This window comes from Cetorhinus maximus, chromosome 17 (assembly GCF_964194155.1).
Source record: "Cetorhinus maximus chromosome 17, sCetMax3.hap1.1, whole genome shotgun sequence".
NCBI classification, from domain to species: Eukaryota; Metazoa; Chordata; class Chondrichthyes; order Lamniformes; family Cetorhinidae; genus Cetorhinus; species Cetorhinus maximus.
Window position 1 is genome coordinate 15,197,280 of NC_135895.1, and position 22,354 is coordinate 15,219,633.

Sequence of the window (22,354 nt, forward strand, 5' to 3'; positions counted from 1 at the left end):
CAGAAGTTTATCCAGTTTATCTGTCGGGTTGGCCTTTGTAAAACATTTCACAACAACTGAAACTAAAATATCAAAAAAAAAACTGGGGAGTTTTTGTTTTTTAAAAAAAGGGAAAACAAACACACACACACACACACAGGAGATAGAGTTGTAGCTGGCGGTTTGTTGAAACGAACTGGGAAGAGGGAATCACATGATGGGTTAGTTAGTTCATGCAGAGGGAGGGAGGGAGTTAGGGAAGGAGGCAGGCGGGCGGGCCCTCCTCCGAGGGCGGAGGCTCACGTTTTTAAACACTTGGTTTGTGCCCATCCTCCTGAAAAGTAGGGGGGGAGGGATAAAAAAAAAGAGAAAGAAACTAGAGTGGGGGAGAGAGAGAGAGAGAGAGAACGAACGAAGGAAGGAAAGAAAGAAAGAACGGGAGAGAATCATTAAAAGCTGAAAGAAAACTTTTTGCGCGAGTTTGGGAGAAGGAGACGGCAGCAATGAATTCTCTTCATGACTGAAACTCAGAAATTGGAAGCAAATGGCCAGTTGACACTTTTTTTTTTAAAAGCCCGCCTCCCTTTGGATGTAATTTATTTTTTCTTCTAAAAGAGTTTGTTTTTTTTATTGAGGGGAGGGGGGGGGGAGGGGGTTGTTTTGTGGCAGCCGCCGGCTATTTTGGGGGGGGGAGGGGGGGTGGGGGGTTGAGGAGAGAGAGGATGCACTGAGGTGGGTCTAATTTTTTTTTAAAAAGAAACTTATCTGATATATAAACGAATAACTTCAGTAAACAAGTCATCTTCCCCCCCCCCCAAAAAAAACCCCAACTCCCTCCCAGTTGCGACCACTCTCCCGTTGTAACATAAAAGAGAAGAAAATTGGGATTCTCGGCGACACCGTCATCGTCGGATCCGGGAGCGAGGGAGGCCAAGATGGCGGCGGATCCAGTCCAGGTAAAGAGGGTTCGGCTGTGTCTGTGTGTGAGGGAGAGAGGGAATGTGTGAGAGGAGGGAGAGAGTGTGTGTGTGTGTGTGTGGGTGTGAGGGAGAGGGGAGGAGAGAGAGAGAGCAGAGGAGGAGAGGGGGTGGGTGGGGGGGGGGTGCAGAGAAGGAGGTCTCAGGGCAACAGTGAGAGGGTGTGGGCAACAGGCAACATTGCTCACTTAATTCACACTTGCAATTTGTTTTATTTACTTTTAGTTTTATATATATATATGGTTTCCCAACTTTTTTTTGTTTTTTTCTCTCTTTCTCTCTCTCTCTCTCAAAACCCTCCTCCTGGGCCTGACTTTTTCAAGTTTACAAACTGCTGCTGGAACAACAAACAAACAAATAAAAAAGGGAAAAAATTTCCAATGCTTTTCTCCCTCTTTTGTTTTATATTTTGTCCCATAAATTATTGTGAGGAAAGTGTGTTTCTGAGTAGAGCGATCTGGGGCAGAGGGAGAACAAATATTGCGGGGGGGGGAGGTCCAGCTTTTTTTGTGCCTCTTTTAAGTTTTCTTTTAAATATTTTCTTCTATACAATTGTGTGTGTGTATGGCTGTGTGCAAGTCGTCTTTGGCCAGCCGCTGTTGTGCCTGTGTATTTTTAAGTTTTGATGTGTTGAAAAAGTTGAGACCAGTTGATCCAGAAGAGCCTGACCTTCCAGGCCTTGAGTTTGCTTTAATATTAGCCACTGGAGTGGTGGTGGTGGTAGCAGGGGTCTGGGGTTGGTGAATGAAGGAAAACTGTTTAATTGTTGTTGGATTCTTGGCCACCTGCCTAGCACCGAGTCTTTCGTTACTTTAATATCCTTTAATGGAGGCATAGAGCGAGTTTGCAAATTCCTGCTATGAGAACAGTTTGGTTTCTATCTTAAATCTTTAAATCTGCTTTACCTTCAAGGTGGCTGTTGTGGATAAATTAGCTGCTTTGGGGAGGAATTGTTTTATTTATCTGTTTTGATATATAGTATATATGTATGTATGTCATTTGATTTTTCAAATTGGCAGCAACAGTGTTTTATTTTGACTAGGGCTTTACATATTTAAGCTTGTCAGTTTTTTAATTAGCACCCTTGTCATTCCAAGTTATTTAGTAGATGGAGGTTTTGTTTTATTGAGCATGATATCTTTTGTTCTATACTGGCTGCATCAATTAGGAGATTGATACGTATTAATACATTTTCAGGACTGGGTACTGCTTCATCAGCTGTGGAAAAAGAACAAAAGTATAAATGTTGTCAAAGGTCAATAAAATCCAGTAAAGGCTAAACGTAATGTCTTTCTGCATACACATGTAAGAATCATTACAGATTGATAAGTACTGAAATCCTGTCCAGGAAAGCATCAGGAAACTAAATTTCTAAAAGGATTAGAATGAAGTTTCCATTCAAATATTTGAATGATCTCATGTAATTGGAACCTGCTCCCATAGTAAATTTTGCAAATGTACTGTTTAGGGTATCATATGTCCTTACAATAAATGTACATGAGCATAACTCAGTGTGAGTGTTACTTTGTAGTAAAACATTCTTTTCCTGTCAGCTGATGTTACAGTCCCAATCTAGTGTCGTAATCTTGCGGATAAAACACAAATCTTCCTGCCATATGGTACAAAGAAGATCAGAAAAATCCTCTTTGCGGCAGATTTTCTTTATTGCAACGGTTAATGGAGGATGGAACCAGCATGTATGTTTTACATAGTATTGTTGGAAAAAGAGACATGTTGAAACTTTACGTCTTGCACTCACCAGGACGCTTCGCAAGAACATCAATACAAGGGGAAAACAATTTATACTGAACACGAAGAGAGTGCTGATTGGTAGAGATATTGCCAGAATGCACCAGTGACAAGTGACTGAAGTTAACTGCCAAGCATTGTTTGAAATTTAAACCAGGCAGCTTGATGCTGATTGGTTAAGGCATTGCCCTGAGGAATGAGTCAGCGAATGACTGTCACTTATTATGTTTAACTGAAACTGGTGCAATGTGTGTACGTGTTCTTTCTGTCTGCAAAGAACAGGGCTCTGTGTATTAATATATGTAGCTTCCAGTACACACACATGCGCCTTACTGCGAGCCCAACTGACAATCTTAAATTGGTTGTCAGCGTAATTCTTAGCACACTGAGGATTATTTAGTAAATGTTGTCCAATCGCAGAATCACATCTAAAGTTGTACATTGTTTTTAATTTTGCAACCATGGGCTGGCTGAGGACAGTCTGTACCTTACCTGTTGCGAACAGTGGCGGAGCATTCTGTTCATTACGATCTCAATTCTGTGTCCCCTGTGTGATAGGCAGAAAGTCCTTTTGGCTTGACGGCAGCTTCCTCTTAGTGGCGAATATCGCACAAATGAGTAATGTGGTACATTCATTTCAGTGCCAGCGTGATGCTAGATATGTAGGCCGTACGTCCCGAAGATTGGTGGGTGGTATCAAACAGCATGTCCCAGCCACTGTTCGCAATGGGCAAGGTACAGACTGTACCCAACCAGCCCGTGCTTGCAAAACTCAAAACACAGTGTCCAACATTTAGATGTGGTTCTGCAATTGGACAACATTCACTAAATAATCCTCAGTGTGCTAAGAGTTACGCTGACAACCAATTTAAGATGGTCAGTCAGGCTCACAGTGTGATGCATTTGTGTGTACTGGAAGCTACATATCTTAATACACAGGACCCTGTTCCTTGCAGACAGAGCATGTACACATTGTGTCTGTTTCATCTAAGCAAAATAAGTGGCAGTCATTCACTGACTCGCTACCCAGAGCAATGCCTTGACCAATCGGGGTCAAGCTGCCTGGTTTAAATTTCAAACAATGCTTGGCAGTTAACTCAGTCACCATCACTGGTGCATTCTCCACAGCAATGCCTCTATCAGTCAGCACTCTCTATATACACAGTATAAATTGTTGTTTTTCCCTTGTATTGGTATTCTTGCGAAGTGTCCTGACGAGTGCAAGATGAAAAGCCTCATCATATTTCAATTTTTCAACAATACTCAAGTTCTGTACGACCAAATGACTAATTTACATAATGAGAAGCTAATCGCAAAGCTACGTGTATATAAATCTTGAGGTGAGGGAGATGAAGAGGAACCACTTGACTTGCTTCACTATCTATTACCACATCTTATTTAAACTCTACCATGTCTCTCTCAACATCTATTGAGCAATAGCATGAGAGACTTACATTCTTTTCAAAAAGATACGTAATGGTATGGCTGAGTTTGTTGGTTGTCATAAACCATTGCAGTTAGACCCAACAAGTTTGATTTTTTTCATTTAATGTCAGTGAAATTCAGTATGTTGTTGCCCATACTGTGCTCATATCTACCTGTTGGCTATTAACATTTCAAGATTGTAATTTTTTTCATTAACAGAAAATGTTATTTATAAATGTCATTTTTGACTTCCTATGGCTTTTACCTGTGAACTTCCAAAACACTTGAAAAATAAAAGCACATACTTTCAATATTTAAAAAGTTTTTGTAGGATGTGGCAGTGGCAGTGGCAGACCTTGACATGTTTCTATGATTGATTACCAGAATAATCATTATGTAAAGGACAGCTTGGAAATTAAGTGGGGATATATTTCAAGCAAGATATGTCCCCTCTTCCATTCTCAAAATTATAATAGTAAAATGCTGTGTGTAAATCACTTGCCTTCTACGAGCAGTGCCTAATTTTGTTTTGTGTTTGAGCTCCAGGAAGATATACTGGGTGTATTTTCTTGGGCGGGAGCGCAAAATGGGTGATAGTGTATTGGTAGCCCATTTTCCAACATGCACCATTTTTTTTCTCCAATGCTGTCAGTGCTGAAGACCAGTTTCACCCTGCTGTTTTATCTTAACTTTCCCCCTTTTCCCTCAATCTTAATACATGATTCCGCAGCTACTTGTGCCCAAATGGCTACTCTTCATGTATGAGCTTTAGGAACATAAGATCAAGAGGAGGTTATTTAGCCTTCGTGCCAGTTCTGCTGCCATTCAGTGAGATTGTGGCTCATCTGTGAATGTACCCTACATACCTCCCTTTACCGCATATCCCTTTTGGTTAACAAAAATCTATCAATCAGATTTTAAATTAGCAATTGATTCAGGTCAATTGCCATTTGTGCAGGAGAGTTCTAAAATCCTACTAACCTTTTGTGTGTAGAAGTGTTTCCAAATTTCGTTCCTGAAAGGTCTGACTTTTTCTTTTTAAGACTATGCCCTCTAGTCTTTAACTCAGCAACTAACAAATCTACCCTCTGTTCCCAATTTCTTGGAAACTTTTGAACTTAACTTTCTAAATTCCAGGAATACAAAAAAAAACCCTAGTTTGCGTAATCTCTCTATGCACATTAACCCTTGGAGTCCAGGTATCATTCTTGTAAGCCTATGCTACGATCCTTCTCAAGGCCAGTATATCCTTCCTAAGGTGTGGTGCCCAGAGCTGCTTATAATACTCCAGGTGTGGTATAACCAGGGCTTTGTATAGTTGAAACATTACTTCTTCCTTGTTGTATTCTATTCCTGTAAATGTAAAGACCAAGATTCCATTAGCCTTGATCTTACATTTGCCTATATTGAAATCCATTTACCACAGTTTGCCCATTCACTTAATCTATCAATATCTCATTTGTAATTTTGTACTTCCATCTATACAGCTTATAATGCTGCCTATCATTGCGTCATCAAATTTGGATATTTATTTTTCATTCCATCTAAATTTTTATATATGGTGAACATTTGAGACCCTAACACAGATTTCCAGGTCACTGATAGTCACATCTTGTCAATTAGAGTACCTGCCTGTTATCTCTATTCTCCGTCTCCAGTCTCACAGCCATTTTCCTAACAAGGACAAGAGTTTGCCTTCAATTCCATGAGCTTTAACTTTGGGTAGCAGTCTCTTATGAGAGACATTATTGAATGCCTTCTGAAAGTCTATATAAATAACATCCACAAGCATTCTCCTAGGAGGTCTTATGGTGCAGTGGGTAATGTCCCTACCTCTGAGCTAGAAATTCCAGGTTCAAGTCCTACTCCAGGACTTAATGGCCAAGGAAGGTGCGTTCATAACGCGGCCAAACTGATTATCAACTTGTAAAGCCTTCTCTTTCTAACAGCACTTGCAGGTGTACCTACTACACCACATGGACTTCAGCGGTGCAAGAAGACCTACCACTACCACCTCGAGGGTAATTGAGGATGGGTAATAAAAACATATGTCAATGGCAGGTGGTAAAAGTGCATGTTGCCACAACAACTGACTCTTTGGGAGGCTATTTGGTTCAGTTGGCTGGATGGCCGGTGTGGATCAGATTGGCACCAACAGCACTGGGTTTGATCCTTGTTCCAGCTGGGGTGGATTTGGGACCTGCCTCCTTGCCATACTTGTGTGTCAGATCTGCCTTAAAATTTCGATCAGATTTGTCAGGTATAATCTACCCTTTATAAATCTGTGCTAGCTCTCCCTCTTCAGCTGAAAATTTTCAAGGTGCTCAGCCTCCCTTATCTTAATTAGACTCTAGCAATTTACCAACAACATGTTGAGCTGACTCGTCTATAGTTCCCTGTTTTCCCTGTCACTTTTATAGAACAGCAAAATGACATGCCTAAGCCCAATTTTCCACACTCAAAGAGCAGTTCTTGAATTGAGAGAACTTTGCAGATGCCGTAATTATAATCTTCCAATGTTCTCATCTACTTTTAAAACCTTGGGTAGAAACTATCTAATCTGGGGGAGGGGGTGGTTTGTTACCCTTAAGTGCCATTAGTTTCTTCTTTACGGTTATTTTGCTTGTGTTAATTATAGTGAGTTCCTGCTCCAATTCAATATTGGTTTCTTGGAATGTCTGACATGCTACCCTCCTTCTCCACTCATAAATATGAGCGTGCAGTAATTATTCAGCATGTTTGCCGTTCCTTATTTTCATTGACAATATCACCAGTTACCAGTTTTCAGCTTTGATCAAAACACTGGCAGGCTATTTAACCATGGTGGTTTGATAGCCATGCTTAATTCTGTTTTCATCTGAAATCTGTGTATACTTTTAGCAGCGGGTGAGACAGTAGCCAAATAATCATAGCTATTTCTACTCCCCTCCCTAATTCTAGCACAGCTACCACTGCCCAAGCCAAGAGCAAACTAGCACCAAGTGGGAGTCAAACTTTAGATCTTCCTGGCCAATAAAGATCAGCTACTCACTGCTATAACTAGTTGACTAATTGGGAAGAACCACAAAATCTACCATTTCGGTTCTCCGTTAGGACCACTAAGTCTTGCACTGATACCAGTTGTGCACTTGTTAGAGTGGCTCCAAAAAGAATCCAGGATCAATCCAGGTGATTATTGGGAGCAGAACTTGTCTTGCTATGATTTGACGGATCTGTAAGGGGCTAAAAGGCAAAAATAAGACACAGGATACTTCACACTCAAAGGAAATACATTTATTCATTCAAAAAAAATTGTACTATTATTGATTCAGAAATTAGTGTTCAAGAGGATAGCAACAAAGAACAAACTACAAGTAACAATGCAACCTCAATTTAAAAAAAGAACAACCAAGGTCAGTGAAGCAATGCAACAAATATATAAAATTAGTGCAGTAAATATGCCTCAATGCTCCCTTGAAAAATGGCATACCTCAATCCAGAGGTCAAATGCTGAAAGGCATCATTGATTAGGAAAGAAAAGACTGCCGCAAGAAAGCTAAAAGATCTGCAGACAAAATAGAGTAGCCCCAGTGTCGGACAGCGAAGTTAAGAAGCAGAGAAGGCACCTGTCGAATATTGAGGAATTAACCCAAAAAAAGAGAGACTAGAAGGGAAGACTTGGGAATAATAGGAACAGATAGGCATTAGATCGCATTTAGGCTACTTGGCAGACCAGAGGGATTCTGTAAGTGTAGATACCTATCTGTGGCCATTGTGATGTGAACAATCTTTAGCAGCTTCGCAAGTGGCCCACAATCTCATACATCAAACTAGACTTGTGCACTATACTCTCCTATTGTATTTGGAAGAGTCTGGTGGTTTCTAATGTTGAAGGGTGTGAATGCTGTGCTCGTACAGATTTTTGACTTTGCACTATGCCAAGGACTGTTACTTGGTGTAATGCAGAGTGCTAAGATGGCACAAGGAAAACTACAAAAAGCATCGCGCACATTGGTAGTTGGATAGCATCAGGGAGTGTTCAGAAGGCAGCTAGAGAGCAGAGGCTTATGATGACATTTGGGTGATGGGAGGGAATGACAGCTTTGGAAAATAAGATTGGAAAGCAGCAAAACATGATGCGAAAAAGGCAGTCCATCTCAGTTTGGAAGGGGAGGGGGGAATGATTGGGTTGTGGGGGACTTGGAAAGAAAATATTTTACGTGAAGGATTTTGTGAGGGAATAAGGAGCATCTTGATGAATATGTATGAAATGCAAAAAGGCAACTGGTAAATAGCTACTATTTACAAACAGACGTGTGGAAACTAAAGACAGCAAAATGCAACAAAGGTAACCAGAGTCAGGCTGTGGAAAAAAAAATTATGGTGCAAGGCTGCAAAATAAGCTTTGAGGAGAAAATTGAAACACTTGTAAGGAGGGAGGTAATAGCAGGAAAGAATTGGGTAGTATCACTTGAATTTCTAGCAGGATAAGAAAGAAACTGAGTGAAAACTGGCTTAAATTTGGATGTTGTCTTGCACACTGAAAGTTGCACTAAATTGATAGGACATATACTGTCAACTTTGAAGTAACCAAAGTATCCCTGATTGTCAGTGACATAAAAAACGGTAATTATGTCTGCCTAAATACAAGTGAAGCTCTCCTTTTGTATGAAATAACGAATGGTTAGGATCTCTAATGCATTGCCTGAGTGTGTGGTGGAGGTAGGGGCTTTCAAAAGGGAGTTGAATCATTACATGAAAAATAAAAAATTGCAATGTTACTGGGAAAAGGGGGAGTGGAACTAGGTGAATTGCTCTGAGGGCTAGCATAGACGACACCTGTGCTGTAACCACTCTTAAGATTCTTTTAGCAATAATAAGGAATGCGCCTCTCTCCCCTTCACCAACTAGATGTAATAAAAGTCCAGATTTCTGCTTATCCACAAGCCCTGAAATGTAGACACAGAAAATACACTACAAATAGCATAACTATCTCTGGCTATGAGGTTGATATGCCAGAGAGGAAGTAGATTGTTCAGTCCTCTAACACCAGTGAGATGAGATGCTGCATGACATTTTGCCCCATAAAAATCCTGGCAAATAATTGGAGCACAGATAATTGACATTCCACTGCAAGCTGCTGGAGCTGAAGTCTTGGTTTGTAAACGGTATTCAGGTTCCGTATCTAGAATTACATCCTTGCACGTAGGTGGAAGGGGCACTTTATACTAAACTTATTCTATTCCCTCCTCCAATCCATGTTCCTTTAATTCAGTTGCAGTGAGCGACAGCAGTAATAGAACCTTGGTGGTTTGACCTTCACGAACTAGCTTTGCCCTCGGTGGTTTATGGTGTTTTTTCAATATCTTGTGTTAAAGGTTTGCAACATACTTTTTGGTTTAATTAATTTGTCTAGAATTATATATACATTTTATTTTCCCACATGTGGAGTGATATACTTCCACCCCCCCTGCCCCCACAAAAAAACCCTATTCCAGCCTCTGTTACCAGTTCTACAGGGAAGACTGGGAGTGTAGGCTATTGGGAAGCAACTGCAAGCATTTTCCCAATGATGTGACTGTGAATGGGTTGGAACCATTAGTGCGAATCATCATTTTGAAAATGCATTATAAGCTTCGACAGATTGTGCGACTGTGGGAAAGGGACATTGCAACTGAATTGATTATTTCTTTACCAACATCCCCACACACTGCTTCTAGAACAGAAGGTTGGGCAGCAAATAAATTAGAACACTGGTGCATCTTCCCTCCCCTAAACCATAACCACTAAAGCCAATTGTAATAACTCTACCATTGCCTTTACTGAGCACTTGCTCAGTTAAAAAGTAAACGTTGAGCCTCAGACTTTCATAGGTCAACTGATGGCACCGTGGGTTTGTTTGCATGCAGTTCTTTTTTAAAAAAAAACATGGTAAGGGCAAATTTGGCTGCATTATCGAGAAGCTTTTGAATTAAAATGAATGAAAGATTGGATTTATTTTGGACAACCAAAAAAGTAATTTGGCAATGTGTTCAAAGATGTAACTTGCCTACTGTTTGACTGAGTTCTCTTGGAGGTTGTCATGTCGTTTAGAAGCACTTGAGAGTTTGTTGTCAAATGATTTTGTATGTGCAACAAGTAAAATCCTCACCATACTGTGTTCATGGATTAATTTGGCCAAATTAGTAATCTCTTGATGAGGTACATCTTCAATTGCAACCAGTGTAGATCTAAGCAATGAGTTCTTATTTGTAGTTAGGATGCATACTTTTTTTTTGCAACTGCTTTTCCTTTCACTATTGAGTTGTGATGTAATGCTTGTTTTTGAATCCCCAAGGAATTTGACTCATATTGCTTGGTACAGACAATCTTATCCAGTCTGTCCATATTGTGATTGTAACAGGTTCTTGACAATCTCTGGTCTGCATCAAAAGTGATCTGTTCAAATTTATAGCAACTTCGGTTGATTGAAAATTACATTTATAATAACTTTTAAGGTTTTTTTGTAATTGGCTCAAATCTTGTGTTTTAATGGCATTTCTGTTCCCTACTCTAGCATAAATCCTGTAGGATTGTCGGTTTAGTAGTTTTATATTACATAAAACCCTCTAATAGGGTCTTGGTGAAATTGGTTATTGGAGGATTAGTCTTTTAGGTATTTTTGGTTGCTGCAAGTAGGCAGTGACAAAGAGGATATGGTGTTGGAAACTAAGCTAGGGGTAAGATAAGATGCCAAGGTTGTCTTGGAGGGGGGTGAGTGGGGAGTTGGTTGCTGGAATCGGTGACGAGTGTGGAGACTTAGCAAGCTTCAGGTTTATGCATAATGCAATATAAACACATCTTAAGTATCAATGTGTAGCTGCTTTTATAATGCAGGAGTCTCGAGCAGCAATTGGTAACTGAAGTAAACCTAGCAACACAAGCATCTTTCTTTGAAAAAATATTTTCCTAAGCCTCCCTTCCTTATGCTGATGGGCTTGTCAACCCTGTCTTTTGTGGATCCACAAGTCTGTACTGGAGGTCAGGGAGCTAACCAAAATCAGAAATGGATCCCCTGGACAGTGGTGCTCTATCCCTGTTGACCTTTCCTCTGCCTTTCCTCCATTCAGCTCATTGGGTCTACCCTTACTTACTCACTTCCACTCTGATATGTTCCATCATCTCCAGCAGTAGTTTCTTATCCTAGCATGCACTGTTGTTTCTGGAGTTCCCCAGTAGTCTATCCTTGGGCACTTTGTCACTGAAGGGCAGTAAGCAGATGAAAGAGTCATCAGCAGCAGAGTCAGATTCCATACAAATGCTGACAAATCCCCAAATCTACTCCTTTTGACTCCCTTGCTGCCTCTGACTTGTCTGACATCCAATCTTGGATGAGCCACAGTTCTCTCCAGTAAAGCATTGGTAAGATCAAAGCCATTGTCTTCATCCTCTGCTGCAAACCTCATATCCTTGCCATTGATACTATCCCCCTCCCAGGTTTAACCAGAATGTTGCACTTTGGCATTTACTCTGAGCTGAGTTTCTAAACCCATTGCTAGTCATGAAGACTACCCAATTCCATCTTGTCTCCACCCCTACCTCAGCTTATCAGTTGCTGAAACCCTCATCGTTAAACCTTAGTCACCTATTTGTCTTGACTCTTCAGCACTCACTTGGCTTGCCTCCCACAGTCAAACTCTATAAAATTCAACTCTTCCAAAACTCTGCTATATTGTACACTCCAAGCCCGGCTCACCTATAACCCTTTGGTGATTTTGGTTTCCAGCTTTCCCAATATCTGACATTTAAAACACCTGAACCAGTATTTTCATGATCTCTTTGTGACCATGCCCCCAACTATCCATGTACTTCCTGAGCCCTACAATCGTCCTCTCCATTCTCCTGGTTCTGGTCTCTTACGCATGCCTCCTTTCCTTTATTGCCCATTGACAACTGTGTCTTCAGCTATCCAGGTCCATGCTCTAATAGAATTCCTTACTTAAAACCCATCTGATTTTTCCATCTCCCCATTCGTCCTTTAAGACTCTCCTTCAAACCCAGCTCTTTGGTCCAGCTTTTGGTTACCCCCCTTCAAATATGTCCTGCTTTAGATCAGCACTCATTTTTCCTTGATCTCTGAAGTACCTTGTGATGTTCTTTGTGTTATAGACACTATAAATGAAAGCAGTGTTAATACTTAAAATCAACAATATCTTTTTTCCTTTTATTTGAATTCAATTTTTGTGCTTGTATGCTAATTCAAACATCAGGTTTATGTTTTTAAGTCGTGTTTTCTACCTCCATATTCGGGTTTGGTTCTTGCCCAATAATGATATGCATGTCAAAGGTTAAGAGTGCCATTAGTGGGAATGCTGGATGCCTTGCCTTTCCCCTACTCCGGAGACATTAAGGCATATTGTACCCTTATCACTGCTTGACTTGCTGTTACCCCATTATCTTGACAGTTTGCTTGCAATAACAACGGAAATCTGATAACCACTTTCTGTTACAGTAAAGTCTGAGAGAAGTATGCTGTACTGCAACATTTAACTGAGGTTGATGCATTTGATAAACTGGCTATATCTGTGGTCTTGCTGTTGTGCATTTGCACAGCCTTGCTGTAACACCTTAGCCACGGCACACGTGAAAATTCTAGAGGTCTTGATGTTGGTCTTCCGACTAAACCTGTGATATGTTTTACTGGTGGCAGCCTGGAAGATAGTTAAGTTAGGTTGTTGCCCTTTACTAAAATAGAGCTGAACTTTTTAATGTAACATTAACATAAAAGCAGGTACAGTTGTGTAAATCAAACGCCACAAAGCTGATGTATCATAACTGCTTTGGAATGTGGGAGTGGGGGCTGACGGTGTTTCCTTGTATGCCTGTAGCTGCTGGACAACGTACAGACTACATGTAAGCAGCAGCTACCAGTGCATGTAGGCTACATCTGCAATTTTGAGTGTTTGCTGCCTTTGCCCTGAGGGTGAAGCCAGTAATATGCCTGCCACATTCCTGACCTGTATAGACCTTCCTCTAGTATGTGCATTTGTTTTAATCTTATTTTTTTGACTCACGTAACTCTGCAGATCTATAGTTAAATTACCAAATCTTTCCATGGTATAAATGGAGCAAGTTTAGGTGTTTACTTTAATATATTTTCAGATTCTCCCTAACTAAGTTTTGTAAGTCAATCCTCTGATTAGTACCTGAACTTAATGATGCTGTATGGAGCTCTGCAGTTTGTCATTTTCTGATTTGTTCCTTGATGTCTCTGTGGGTGCTATACCTCAGCATTATTGACAGAAAGGTAAATGTCATTGAGTGCTAGTGTCATAACTCTTAACCATTTTGTTTTCATATGAATTTGAAAGAGATTCCAGTAGGCTGTCGCACCTATAAAGTGGGAGGATGGTTAAAGGGGAATTGTGAAGGTAGTTACTACACTGAACGATTCCTCCCCTACCAACACACACACACACACACACACACACACACACACACCCCCCACCACCCTGTGAAAAGTGGATACGCTTGATAGTCTGAAGTTTCAGGGAAATGTTAAGCCTTTTTTTGCATAGAATGTGAGAGAATGAAGAAGTAATACAAAGACATTAACCCACATAGGCAGAAAGGAATTTCAACACTTCAGCTTATGAATTAGACCTTTTCTTGAAGGCCTTTCTTGCTGATTTATATAAATTCACCATAGACACAATATTTCATATTGTATTAAACACCAAAAATGTCATACAACCTTTTGCATTTAAAAACTGCCTTTAACATAGTTAAACATCCCAAGCTAATTCACAGGAACAAAATTTGACATTCAGCCACATGAGGAGATATTGAAGCAGGTGACCAAAAGCTTGGTCAAATAGGTAGATTCAAGGAGCATCTTAAAGGAGGAAAGGGGTTGAGAAGCGGGGAGGTTTGGGGAGGGAATTCCAAAACTTCACGCCTCAGTGGTGAAGGCATGGCCACCAGTAATAGTGAGTAAAATAAGGGGTGCTCAAGGCCAGAATTGGTGGAACACAGATATCTGGGAGGGTTCTATAGCTGGAGGGGATTACAGAGATAGGGAGGGGCAAGTCATGAAGAGATTTGACAACAAAGATGAGAACCTTAAAATCAAGGCATTGCTTAATCAGAGTCAGAATAGGTCAATGAGCACAGCATGATAGGTGAACAGAACTTGAGTTAGGATATGAATAGCAGCGTTTATGGAAGGTGGAAGATAGGAGGCTAGCCAAGAGTGTGTTAAACTAGTCATGTCTAGAGGCAACAGGCATTGCTGAGGGTTTCGGCAGCAGGCAAGTTGAGGTGGAGCAGACCCTGGCAATATCATAGAGGCAGTGGAACTAGGCTTTCTTGGTGATAGCTTCTGATTATATATCTATGCCAATCTCTGGTTCAAATAGGACACAGGTTGTGAACAGTCTTGTTCAGCCCCTGACAGTTGCCAGGGAGAGGGATGGAGTTGGTGGCTAGTAGATAGAGTTAATGGCAGCAGCTGAAGACAATGGCTCCAGCTTTCCCAAAATTTAGTTGAATGAAATTGTTAATCCTGTACTGGACGTTGGACAGGCCACCTATCTTTAAAGACAATGGAGGGGTCAAGAGAAGGGGTGTTGAGGTTGAACTGGATGTTGTTAGTGTACATAGAAACATAGAAGCAAGAGTAGGTCATTCAGCCCTTTGAGCCTGTTCTGCCATTCAATATGATCATGGCTGATCCTCTGTCTCAACGCCATGCTCCCCGCGCTCTCTCCATACCCCTTGATGCCTCTAGAAATCTATTTCCTCCTTAAATATATTCAGTGACTTGGCTTCCACAACCCTCTGTAGTAGAGAATTCCACAGGTTCACTGCCCTCTGGGTGAAGAAGTTTCTTCTCATCTCAGTCCTAAATGGCCTACCCCGCATCTTGAGATTGTGACCCCTTCTTGATGTGGGCAATGGATTGGTTGATGGCACCAAGGGGCAGGTGATGATTAAGAGTGGCCCAAGTATAGATCCTAGGGGCATTTCAGAGGTGATAGTGCAGGAGCAGGAAGACAAACCACTGCAAGTAATTCTCTGGATATGACTGGAACCTGGTAAGTGCTGTCCCACCCACCTAGATGTTGGAAGAAGATGGTGCCGCCAGCTGTGGCAAAGGCTGAAGACAGGTTGTGGGGGGGCCTAGTTTACCACGGTTACAGTCAGATGGGAAATCATTTGTGGTTGATAAGTGTTCAAGTACTGTGGTGGTGCAGAAACCTGATTAGGAGGGATTCAACATGGAATTTCTGGAAAGATTTGAATGAATATGGGAGGTGACAGCACATTTTAGGGACCTTGGAAAGGGAGGTTTGAGATGGTGTGGTAATTTATAAGGATAAAAGTGGTCAAGGGTACCCTTTTGGAAGAAGACTTCTCAAGGGCGCACCTACAAACATCAAGCATTGCTCACTTACTGTTTGTCAGTGTGATGGTCATCCCTGCTGGAAAGTAACATGAAAGAGACACTGTTCAGCACCATGATTTCTGAAGTTTTGAGGCTGTGTAGGTGCTCCTACTTTAAACAGGTTTTGAAGGAGATGTGAAGTTTTGCTCGTGGTATGTTCTTGTTAATGGGGTGAAGGAGGACTACATGCCTTTGCCATTGCTGATTGGAGTACTGCACGCCTCAGGCTAATGGTGTGTCATTAGTGTTAAACCTCCTCCTCTTTTCCCATAGCTTCAAGAATATGGGACTTCTTTCCCCTCAAGACATTTTTACAATTTGTGCTTTTTACTTGACATTTTTGGAGACTGCCCCTGTACATTCCTAAAATTGGCTCCTTTAATCGACAAATAATATTATAAATACATATTTTCATGGATCTATGATCCTGAGGATAATAGAACAGATAGTAATGCATCATTAATGGTTACAGCAAAGGAGGGGGCCGTTTGGCCCATTGTCTTCATGCTGGCTCTCTGCAAGAGAAACTCAGTTAGTCAGGAGGGGGCCGTTTGGCCCATTGTCTTCATGCTGGCTCTCTGCAAGAGAAACTCAGTTAGTCAGGAGGGGGCCGTTTGGCTCATTGTCTTCATGCTGGCTCTCTGCAAGAGAAACTCACCTAGTCCCACTCCCCTACCCTTTCCCTGTAGCCCTGCAAATCTTTTCTCTTCAGCTGCTTATCCAGTTTCCTTTTAAAAGCCACAATTAGTTTTAACAATGTAAATGCGGGGAGTTGGCACACAGATTTTTGTCTCTTGTAATCCAAACTACCATAGCACAATTAATAATAAAAAAAATTAGTCTTCATGTTTTAAAACCGAAGTTTGGCATTGCATTGTCTAATACAAAGGGCCCTTCTTTGATGTAGAATGGGCCCTTGATGTTGATTAGGAGGAAAAGAAAGAGTTGTTACAAATTTCATATTTGTTTAATCAGTTTCTCAGCTGTAGCCCAGAATTGTTGATTGTAATTAAAGTTAGAAGTTAAATTGTCTTCCTACAACAGTGACTACATTTCAAAAGTAATTCATTCACTGTACAGTGTATTGTAGCATTGAGGTTGTAAAAGGCACTATAAAAATGCAATTTTTTTTTACCTGAAACAGTTGTTTTCAACAATATCTTCTATTTATATAGCACCTTTTAACATAAAATGTTCTAAGGAACTTCACAGGAGCATTATAAAACAAAACTATTGCATCTCTAACTTTTCCCAGTTCTGGCGAAGGGTTGCAGTCATGAAATAGTGACTGTTTCTCTCTCCACTGATGCTGCCTAATCTACTGAGCTTTTTCCAGCATTTTCTGTTTTTATTTCAGATTTCCAATACCCAGAGTAATTTGCTTTTCAATGAAGAAGATAGTTGCCTGTCAGAATGGCTTGCATCCCAATTGACATAGGAACTGGGGGTGGAGATAGCAGAAGGGCTTACCATAATCTTCCAGTCCAAGGCTGAGATAGACATTTTTAATCAGTAAGGGAATCAAGGGCTATGGGAAACGGCAGGAAAGTGGAGTTTAGAGATTATCAGATCAGCCAGGATCTCATTGAATGGCGGAGCAGACTTGATGGGCCAAATGGCCTACTTCTGCTGTTATGTCTTATGGTCTTTAAAATATTACACCGCAAGGCGATATAGGGGCAGATGATCAAAAGCTTTATCACAAGTAGGCTTTAGAGAGCACCTTAAGGGAATGAAGTGAGGTAGAGAGGCGCAGAGGTTTAGGGATTAGGCAGTTGAAGGCATGACCACCAATGGTGGAACAGTTTATAATCTGGGGTGCTCAAGAGGCCAGAATTAGAAGAGGGTTGTGGGGCTGGAGGAGATTAGAGATGGGGAGGGATGTGATCAGGGAAGGATTTGCAAACATCTTTTAAGATGTGCTGATATAAAAGAAATTGAGTGAAATGGGTTTTGAAAGAGCTGTCTATATTAACGACATGACACATGCAAGAATTTCCAAAGCAAGTATCTCCTTCACTAGGCTTTGAACATCATTCTGGGAACGAAGTGATGCATGCCTGCCTACCAAACTGAGAGCCTCTAGTGCAATAGCCCTGCCCACTCAATTCTGTGCATGTGAGGCTTGGATTGTGTACCAGCGTCATGCCAAGACCTTTCACATGAGCTGTTTTTGGAAGCTTCTGAAGGTCAGATGGCCAGGTTTGGGCTGGTCAGGTAGCCAGAATGTGCTTAATAAAGTGAATCTTCTATAGAGAGCTTGACTGTGGGGTGCATTCTCACGTGGTCAGAAGTGCTACAAGGATACTCTGAAGGCTTCACATAGGAGTTTTGATATCGACTTCGAGTCTTAGGAAAGGCATGGCATGGATTGCTGCAAGTGGCACACCCAAATAAAAAAAGGCGATACAGCCTCCTTAAAAAGCAAGTGCATATCAGGAGAGGAAATCCTGAGCCAGGAACTCGTCGAAAATGCTGTTGTCTGCGGTATCCTATCCTATTTGCAGCAGAACCTCCTGGGTGTAAATTGGCCTTAATGGTCACCTTGGCGCTCTACTAAACATCCCATATGATGAACAAGATCATCTTTGCCTTTAAAGATGAAGAAATGAGTAAGAAGTATTGAAACATTACGATCGATATCAGATCTGTGGTTTTTATTTGATGATTCATGTGTTACTTAAAGGTGTTGCCTCATATGAATTATGTTAATAGTGTGGTTAATTCAGACGCATGAGGAACATCTTTTTAAGGCTCTTGGTGCCTGTGGATATTTGTGGGAAGTCATTTTTAAAAAGCAGATCTTCTTGATGACTGACTGATCTTAGTGAATCCAGCAGGTTTATGGTAGTCACCGGTTGTTGAGCAGGACCTGTGATTCAGAACCCGCCCCCCTCCACAACCATCCATTGATGCCAATATTAAAATGCCTTTAGTGCTTGTTCAGACTTGTTCAGATTTTGGGAGGGTAGTACCTGTGTTCAGCTCTTATGGTACAGAATCATGACTCAATTTTTCACAGGTCCGTGACAAAAGAACTGGGTTTAGCACTGCATGTGGAAATCTAGGAGCGTAGGAAGAATGGTAGGGCATTTGGCCCTTCAAGCCTTTTTCACCATGCAATAAGATTTTGGCTGATTTGTATCCTAACTACCTCTATCCCCTTAGCTCCCTCTCTTTTGATACCCTTGGCTAGCAGAAATCTATCTCCAGATTAAATTAATTAATTAAATTATGTTAAAATGATTAAGCATTGTTCTTAAGTGAATATTTTGTATATGTTTTCACAAGAGGGGGATGGAGCAGACATTGTAGTCGAGGAATATGAACTATTGGATGGGATAAACATAGGGAGGAAATAATAAGGTTTTTATCAACCTTGAAAGTGGCTAAATCACCAAGCTTGAATGAAGTGTATCCTAGGCAGCCTTGGAAAGCAGGAAAAGGAATAGTGGAGGCTCTGGCCATCATTCTCCTATCATCTCTGTCAATGGGCAGGGTGCTGAAGGGCTGCTAACATTTATATAATTGTTTAAAAACCGAGGAAGGGATAACCCTAGTAATCACAGGCCAATTAGCCTAACCTCTGTGTGCAAATTGGGGCAAAATCAGATAGTACAAGTTGTCATTTCAGAGAGAGACAGATTAATGAAGGGAGTCAGCATGTATTTTTTCTGGGAAGGTTCTAAATTCAATGATGGTAGCACATTTGACGTGGTCTGCATGGATCTTTAGCAAGATTTTTGACAGACTGGTCAGAAAATTTAAAAGCTCATTGGACCCAAAGTTCACTCAGTGGCGGGAAGCAAAGGGTTGTGGTGAGTTGTTTTTGTGACTGGCAGGCTGTTTCCAGTGGGGTTCCACAGGGCTCACTACTGGGTTCCTTGCTGTTTCTGGTACATATCAATGAAGTGAACTTAAATGTAGTGGGCATGACGAAGAAATTTGCAGAGAATATAAAAATTGGTCACGTGGTTGCTAGTGAGAAAGAAAGCTGTAGATTGTGGGGAGATAGGAATTGACTGGTCGAGTGGGCAGAAAAATGACAAATGAAATTCAATCTGGGGAAGTGATAGGTAATGTACTTGGGAGGACCAACAAGACAAGGGAATGCATTGTAAATGGTAGAATACTGAGAAAGGAAGAGGAACAGAGAGGCCTTGGAGGTCTACAGACCCCTGAAGAAAAGGTAGTCAAGAAGGCATATAGGATACTTTTATTGGCAGATGCTTAAAATATGAGGTATCTTCTGCTTGGACCTGCTGTCAGTTGCAGACTGAGGAGCATCTGTGACCCAGTTTGATCTAGCTTCAGGAGCCAAAATAAATTGTGGCAAGAGCAAGGCCATGTTCTTTGGGAACTGAGCCCACTGATCCTTTGTCTCCTTTACCATCGGGTCAGATTACTTGAAGATGCTGGGGATTTGGTTCAGGGGGCCTGGGCATTTGCCAAGAATGGGAAGAGCATATAGCTAAGGTGAAATAGAAACTGGGCATGTGGGAGCACTGCTCCCCCTCCATTGTGGGTAATAACCTGGTCATCAGGTGCAAGGCGCTCTTGTTTTTGCACTGTCACGTGGGTTTGGCTCAGATCCTGCTCCTGTGCCACCACAGTCACCCATGTCGTCATCCACTTTGTCTAGAGGCCGGAATAGACCGTGGACAAATCTCTAGATAAAGTGGAGGAACGTGCCCAATGTTTCCCCCATTCTGATAGCCACCTTTTTTGCACAACTGCATAAAGCTGTATGTATACCCTCACTACACAAACACCCAGTACCAATGCATTCTATCAGTCTCTGGTGTTGCGAAGGAGGGTCTGACCATGTTGTGCAGAAAACTTGTTTCAGTTGGACTGTGCCGCACCACCTGTCCCTTGTGGAAAACATTGTGCAGAGAAACATCTTTTGACCACAAGCCCATTGGGCAGTGGTCTACACAATATCCTTGAGGCCCTGTGGGAATGGGAGATGGTGGATCCTGTCGGGTGGTTGCCTGAGCAGACTCAGTCAGTTTGCAGAATGCCTCATCGCCAGAACTTTCAAACAAACACCAGCACCTAGCTTGGCTGGTGGTGAGAAGGGCCCTCCCAAAAAGATTCTTCCACAAACCCCAGATTCTCAGCGCCACCACATGCAGCCTTCTAGGCAACTGCTGTGGGGAAGAAACCGTCGTCCACCTCCTTCTGAAACATGCATTTGCGAAGAAGCTTTGGAAGGTTGGGTTCATCCAGAGCAGCTCTGCAGTGCAGGACTTGTGCTGTATGTGGGGCTGTTCCCAGGGATAAGCTTCAATTACTGCTGGACACTAACTAGATGAAAAACCCTCTGACCTGCTGAAACTTGTTAGTCAACTCTTTGCAGTAGAAGACTATGATTGTGTGTTGCAGACTGGCACGTTCCAAAATCCACGACTACATGTTGAGTGCACTAATCGTGGAGAAACTGCCTTAAACGCTCAATGGAGGAAGGCTACAGTTAAGGCCCTCCAGTTATTGTACACCACAGGGCTGGAGCCTGTGGGGAAATCCCCTTGGACTCTTTGCATCAGAATGTATATGAAAGACGTGAAATGTAAATGTATATTTTAAATATAATTAAATGTAGTGAGGTACCTCAAGTGCCAACTGTAGTTAAAGAAATTGAATTGTATTGTGCTTTACATAACAGTTCAAATTTAACATTATGTAATGTACTTTGACAAATTTTATGAACATACTTCTTCGAAAATAAGAGGAGGGATGTATCAAACAGCATTAAGCAGCAAGCAATATTTAAAGTTAAATGATTCCACAACCAACGGATCAGATCTAAGCTCTGCAGTCCTGCCCCATCAGTTGTGAATGGTGGTGGACAATTAAACAACTCACTGGAGGAGACTCCACAAATATCCCCATCCTCAGTGATGGGGGAGCCAAGCACATCAGTGCAAAAGATAAAGCTGAAGCATTTGCAACAATCTTCAGCCAGAAATGCTGATTGGATGATCCATCTCTGCCCCCTCTGGAGGTCCCCAGCATCACAGATGCTTGTCTTAAGCCAATTTGATTTACTCTGCGTGATATGAGGAAATAACTGAAGACAATGGGTACTGCAAAGGCAATAGGCCCTGACAATATTCCAGCAATAGTACTGAAGACTTGGGGCGCGACAAGTTCTGGAGCACAAGTCAAGCTGTTCCAGTACAGCAACAAAACTGGCATCTACCTGGCAATGTGGAAAATTGCCCAGGTATGTCCAGTACACACAAAGCAGGACAAATCCAACCCAGCCAATTTCCACCCCATCAGTCTACTCTCATCAGTAAAACGATGGAAGGTGTCATCAACAGTGCTATCAAGTGGCACTTGTTTAGCAATAACCTCACTAATGCTCAGTTTGGGTTCCGCCAGTGCAACTCAGCTCCTGAACTCATTACAGCCTTGGTTCAAACATGGGGAAAAAAGAGCTGAACTCCAGAGGTGAGGAGAGAGTGACTGCCCTTGACATCAAGGCTGTGTTTGACCGAGTGTGGCACCAAGAAGCCCCAGCAAAACTGGAGTCAGTGGGAATTGGGGAAATCTCTCCACTGGTTGGAGTCATACCTAGCACAAAGGAAGATGGTTGTGGTTTTTGGAGGTCAATCACCTCAGTTCCCGAACATCACTGCAAGAGTTCCTCTGGGTAGTGTCCTGGGCTGAACCATATTCATCTGCTTCAATGATCTTTCCATCATAAGGTCTAGAAATGGGGATGTTCGAATCTGAATCTAGGGTCCTGAATCTAAATAAAGGGAACTACAAGGGTATGAGACGTGAGTTGGCAATGATGGATTGGGGAACC

At 41.7% G+C, this 22,354-nt stretch overlaps 1 protein-coding gene across 3 annotated transcripts in view; it reads left to right on the top strand.

Annotated features, from left to right (window-relative positions):
• Positions 1 to 333: 333 nt before the first annotated feature.
• Positions 334 to 22,354, top strand: part of LOC144692194 (serine/threonine-protein kinase N2-like) — a 111,470-nt gene continuing 89,449 nt past the window's right edge. For all 3 annotated transcript variants that reach the window (XR_013579284.1, XM_078560749.1, XM_078560750.1), the window contains exon 1: positions 334 to 935. Coding sequence is in view for 2 of the 3 variants with exons in the window: in XM_078560749.1 (XP_078416875.1) it covers positions 915 to 935 (21 nt within the window). In the remaining variant the exon portion in view is untranslated. The remainder of the gene's footprint in view (positions 936 to 22,354) is intronic.